A 5,832-nucleotide genomic window follows, 5' to 3' on the forward strand; every position below is an offset into this window, starting at 1 on the left:
TTCGTAAACTGATATTCTTTAAGCATGTGTGCACACGAGAGAGAGAGAGAGAGAGAGAGAGAGAGAGAGAGAGAGAGAGAGAGAGAGAGAGAGAAAGAGAGAGAGAGAGAGAGAAAGAGAGAGCCAGAGCACGTTGCTGTGGAAATCGTTCCGAGAAGAACCCTTTCCCGACACGTCCATGTTCGCTAAACACGCGAAGATATTCATTAATTATGAAAGTTAGTTAGAAAATCGTGGATAATGGAAAGATCTTTCTTGGTGTTTAAAAGCGTTAATTTCTTTTTCTTTTTTTTCTTTCTTTTTTTTTATTTCTCGATCGCGCGAAACATAGAAAATTGTTCGTGAAAGTTGAGACAAATGTAAAAAGTATAATTGTGAACGTCGACTGCGTTGTTTTTTTTCCTTTCTTTTCTTCAACAAGGTAAAAAAGATTGCTTTAATTTTCGAGCGCAATACACCACTCGCGGTGTGTGTGTAGTAACTGTGAATAAAAATGGCCTATATATATATATATATATATTTCGATCGAACTGTAAGTATAGATTACGCCCCGAACCATGCCAACATTTAATGCAAATCTACGTTTCGTTACTAAATCGATTTAGTCTTAACAGTTAATAATTAAAGGGACACTAATCAGGTCCGAAGAGCCTCTATATATCGTAACGTATATATGTATACACTAATCAACACTTGCTTTCTTGTTCTTTTTTTTTTCATTGTTTTCATTTTTTATATAATGACACTAAAGACAGAACGATCCTGCGCTATTTTCGGCTTGCACGTAAAGAGCCACGTCGATGAAAACAAAAAGCCGAAGCAGCGCTAAGCGCAAAAATCCTCCTAATTTATAATCAAAATCATAATGTCCATGGCGATATATCAGAAGTTTCCCAGGACGACTAATTCGATGACGAAAATTGGCCTAGACGCTTTTCACCGTCAGTTTGTTTTTGAATTTTTTACAATGTCATAGTAAATATTTATAAATTACGTCGATTCTTATAATCGTCCCATAATAGGTGTAAGTTTAAAATGTAAAAATTTTTGCATTCTCTACACAAAGATAAAATGATAGGTTGAAAGAGAGGAAAAAAAGAACATAAAAAAACGTCGGCCATTTTGTTTTTCTATCATCTCTGATCGTTCCACTGAACGGACGCTTCTAAAATACTGCCAAAATTCCTTTACAAAATTCGAGAACTTTGTCCCATTTGAATTCTATCATATACACAATTGCACCAATAAAGAATATAATCTATCTTTATTTATTCCCTTCCTTCTAACAACTGTCGTTCTCCTGTACATCGTCCCGTTCGTCGTCAACGTGATTAACCGAATTCCAGTTGTATTGCTATAGAAAAAGTATTCGACGTACTTCGTCGTGCGGTATACTCAAAAGAAAAAAAAAAATTGAAAAAAAAATGAGAGAAAAAGAAATTAGAAAAGCCTTGCTTGAAATGATATCGTAAGGCACATTTTCGACACGTCCCAAGTCTCTCAAGTTTTTCAAGCGTGGGGTGCGTTTTTACGGGATCGAAGTCGGGAAGCGACTCGAGAGATCGACGATTCATAACCCACGCTGTTATGGAGAAAAGTAGCCGCCATGCATTTAAACAAAACGGAAGAAACGAAAAAGAAATGTTGTACGTGTGTATATGCAAAAGGTGTCATCTTGAAAAACATGTAAAAAAAAAAAATGGTACAAGTTCATTGATACTTTACATATTCGCCGTATTAAATAAACGACGAGGCCTGTGTGCGTGTGTGTGTGTGTGTGTGCGCGCGCGCGCGCGTGTATGTGTGTGTGTGTGTACATCGAGGTTACTGCTGTTGTGTTACATACTCAAATCTGTTCATATTTGATCTTTTATCGGTATGAAAAACAACAGAATCTATTTTGTCTTTCGATAAACTGCACTGAATATTCTACTAAAAAAGAAAAGTGTCACGATGCATCTTCTTCAACGATTCGTAGTGGTGTTTTATCCCACTACCTCCTCGACGAATAGCGTACTACTCTTCTCTGGTAGCGACGGGAAACAACGTTAGATATTGCAATAAATATGGTATAGCAAAAGCCTGACGATGCATGCTCCGTTAGAACCTGGCTCTAATGTAAACAGCGGAGGCATCGTGTTCACCATAACCAAGGCGTTTAGCGTGCTTATACACTTCGTTCGCTGCTGCAGCTAGTGGTAATGGTTGTTCCAATTGGTCGCTCATACCTAAAGAGAGTCTTAAGTCTTTTTGCATATGTTGAAGTGGTAACTGCGTCGGAAAACCACCTTCGATGATGGCTGAAAAATTGAACAAAGTTATAGATTACCGTGCAACAGGATATACGTTGCAATTATTACAGTCAATTTAAAAACAGAAAAGCATTGTACCTCTTCCCTTGTCAAGAATGGCGGGACAAGCCAACGATGTCAATTCTAGAACTTCTAGAACATCCTTTTGCTGAAGGCCGGCACGATCCGCCAGGGCCATGCTCTCAGCCAAACCAGCAAGAGTCACGCCTGCCATCAATTGAAGTACGAGGTTCATTTTGGAAGCATTACCGACCTCGCCAAGATAAAAACTGTTTTTGCCCATCGCCTCGAAGCAGGACTGGCATTCGTCGAATAAAGTTCGATCACCAGCCGCTAGGATCACCAAAGTACCCTCTTGTGCCTGTGTTTTGCTACCCTGTACTTGGGCCTCTAAGTAACGGCCACCTTTCGCGGTTATTGCTTCAGCGATATCTTGCGATGTTTCTGCATCTATACCGGTCATTTCCACGTACCCTTTCTCTGGGGATATTTCTGTGAGGACCCCGCAATTTCCAAACACCATCTAAAAAATAATTCATTTTTTTTTTATATTTATGACAGTGATAAAAATATTTTTCGCATACGAGGTGTTTTAAAAGATAAGGCTATACTCACATCTTTGGCAGCTTGAGGATCAGCTACACACGAGAATGTAATATCGGCAGCAAGCACCACATCGGATGGCGTTAAACCCTGTTCTGCTCCTGCTTTTACGAAATCTGCGCACTAGAGAAAAATAATATTGCGTTAAATTTTCAAATATTTCAATTCGAATTTAAATTTTGAATTTTAAAGGTTGTCGTAGGTAATCGATGATTTTATATATCGCGTGTCGTTGATTTTAAGAAATAAAAGATATATTTATAACTGTTGATATATTTTAATGTATATATTCTTTTTTTATTAAGAAAATGAATTCAACGTTAGAGCCCCAGTAGGTTCAGATTCAGCATCTTAGCGACATCACTCGGTGGAATATGATATTATAAGAAAATCTAACGATCGTGACTCCAGTAGATGTCGCCACAACGAACCACTCGCCATTTGCGTCGCCATTCTGGTCACGTACGTTGTCTCAACGGCTTTGAAGCTAAACGTTTCCAGGCTTGCTTGCCACATCAGCAAACGACGCCATTGCATCATCTAAAGATATTTCCCGCATGCAACCAGAAGGTGTATCTACATATTCATTGAGATACAAGGGATTATAAGTTTGTTTAATTTCGGTTATGGTATGAATGGAAATATGATTCAATGTATTTCTAGAAGTTTCTCAACTTTCCAATATCTCGAAAATGTACGGTGAATCGATAGAAAACTTTAATATCGAAATATCCAAGCAAATTATGAAAAAGTAGCTCATTTCTTTCGTCTACATATTTAATATTGTACGAATATAGTAGACAACGGTTCAATAACGTCGAAATTCGTAGTATTTGTGCACCATATTTTATGAAATTTCATCAGAAACGCCTAGCTGGCATGACGCCATTTTTTACATGTAAAACATGGCTCTTTTTTTCTATTTTTCAAGCGAAGTCGACGCCATATTTTCTTGAATATGTAACGGCATCACTTTTTCACACGATCCATATTTTCGTATTAACGAAGTTTCTCTTGTTACAAAATTCGTATTAATTATTCCTATTAAGCTACTGTAATATAATTTACGAGTTAATTATTTGTATCTCTCGGTGAAATATATGCGAATGTAGTTGAAAGCCACCGAAAGGAAATTACAGTATGGACAATTACGCGGCGTATCTTGCTGCCGTGAACGTGGCGAGTCAACAAGCCAGTTAAGTGCTGTCAACAAAGAAGACAAGTAGGTTATACTCTTTCAGTCAATAAACCATCTTTGATCCTTGCAACCCGAGATTTCTCGTAGGATTACAGCAACGATTTGCACTTATTCGAAATAAATTTCAGCTGTCGGACGATGAAAAAGCCAGTGGTATAATGTAAAAAAAGAATATAAAGATTGATTTACGTCTTCTATTGTTTCGTTGCACGTGCGCAAATGTAATTGAGCAGGAAGTGTACATCGATCGTATTCCTGACCTGTATTATTTTGCAGGTCCAATTTATTTGGGTAAGTACAGGACTCTGTTCGTGCAGTGTATAATGTTTCCATCGTGAAAACAGATGTTGAATAAAGAAACACGATAGCCGTACTACACTGTACTGAAAAATCAAGCTACCAATATTACCGCGTTGAACAACAGCGCAACGCGTGAACTGTTTCGAATACAGATTTCATACTTCGAAGATTATTGTATTTTACAGTTATGCTTTTTTTCATTCTCACGGATAAAGCGTTTTATTGTACGATTTGGCGCGTCCCGTCGATCCAAGCCTACACAGGCGGCGGTCTAAATCACAGACGATCAAGGAGCAGCAACTAAATAGGCGTTAAATGGAAAAGTAAAGACCTGAGAGATTAATGGCCAAGGAACCTATCCTTTTCCTCTCTTTTTATGTGTGACATATGCGGATGCAACACCAAGCGATTGTATGTCCTCGCGTTCTCAATTGCTTACATCGTTGCCACGTCCACATTGCAATGTATGCCCAAATTGCAAAATCGAAAAGAAACAGGGACAAATAGTAGACTAGCTTTGTTGCCAATTTTCTAATTTCGAGTATATAACAATGTAAACTTCTTACATATTTATCTGATCGTACAAGAATGTTTGTAAATATTTGCCAACGAATTACAGAGGGCGACACAGTTCTCTGAATTTTATTTCGATAATTTTTAATTTTTTTTTCTTCTTTCTTTTTGTTGACTTTTATTCCTGTGCAAAGAATCGTTTCAAAATGTACTTCCACTTTTCATCCAGACGCAGCAAGAATTCGTAATGGGATATAAACTTTGTGCAAATGCGTGTGCCGATGAATGACCTTGAACCAACTTAACCGACTTGTGTGGCTTCCACGAGGGAAGAAATTCAACGGTTTCCAGCGATGAATACGAGAGAGAGAGACCGTACATATATGACGCAATAGCATTCTGGCTACATCCAATATAAACACATTCCTATCCTGGGACTACAACAACGTTTTACAATGCTGCATCCAAAATACCTTAAATGCCTTCCTCCTATGCGGCAACTTATGTAATTTTCAAATCCCCCGAGTTCCTCTTCGGGAAGTAATACTCGAGTTCGGGCAATTATAAATTCATTAACACTTCTTTTATGACGGTAATTACACGCCTGTACTACAATAACCTGGATAATGTTCTCGTTTGCGTCACGAATACCAACGGTCATGCATTTCGGGTAATAATAACGTGTGCCATGCATAACCATATATAGACTGAGAAACGTTCACTATTCCGCACCATGTGCGAGGATTTCATGCCCACGGTAACACGTGGGTGGATGGTTGCACGCGTTGAACATCGAAACCAGCAGGTTAACCGTTTTGTTCCAACGTCAGTGTGTACAAAGAAAAACACGTACGGCATACCGAATAACAACACACGCTCTATTTAGTTTATTTCGAGATTCTCTTG

The 5,832-nt window shown here is 38.2% G+C and overlaps 1 protein-coding gene across 1 annotated transcript in view; it reads right to left on the bottom strand.

The window, feature by feature from the left end:
* Positions 1–1,118: 1,118 nt before the first annotated feature.
* Positions 1,119–5,832, bottom strand: part of LOC108571439 (putative oxidoreductase GLYR1 homolog) — a 24,175-nt gene continuing 19,461 nt past the window's right edge. The window contains exons 8-10 of the mRNA XM_017933524.1: positions 2,928–3,038; positions 2,391–2,835; positions 1,119–2,300 (exon numbers count right to left, since the gene is read on the bottom strand). Coding sequence (XP_017789013.1) covers positions 2,101–2,300; positions 2,391–2,835; positions 2,928–3,038 — 756 coding nt within the window. The 3' untranslated portion in view covers positions 1,119–2,100. The remainder of the gene's footprint in view (positions 2,301–2,390; positions 2,836–2,927; positions 3,039–5,832) is intronic.

Source organism: Habropoda laboriosa, unplaced genomic scaffold, assembly GCF_001263275.1.
Source record: "Habropoda laboriosa isolate 0110345459 unplaced genomic scaffold, ASM126327v1 scaffold10, whole genome shotgun sequence".
In the NCBI taxonomy this organism is placed as follows: Eukaryota; Metazoa; Arthropoda; class Insecta; order Hymenoptera; family Apidae; genus Habropoda; species Habropoda laboriosa.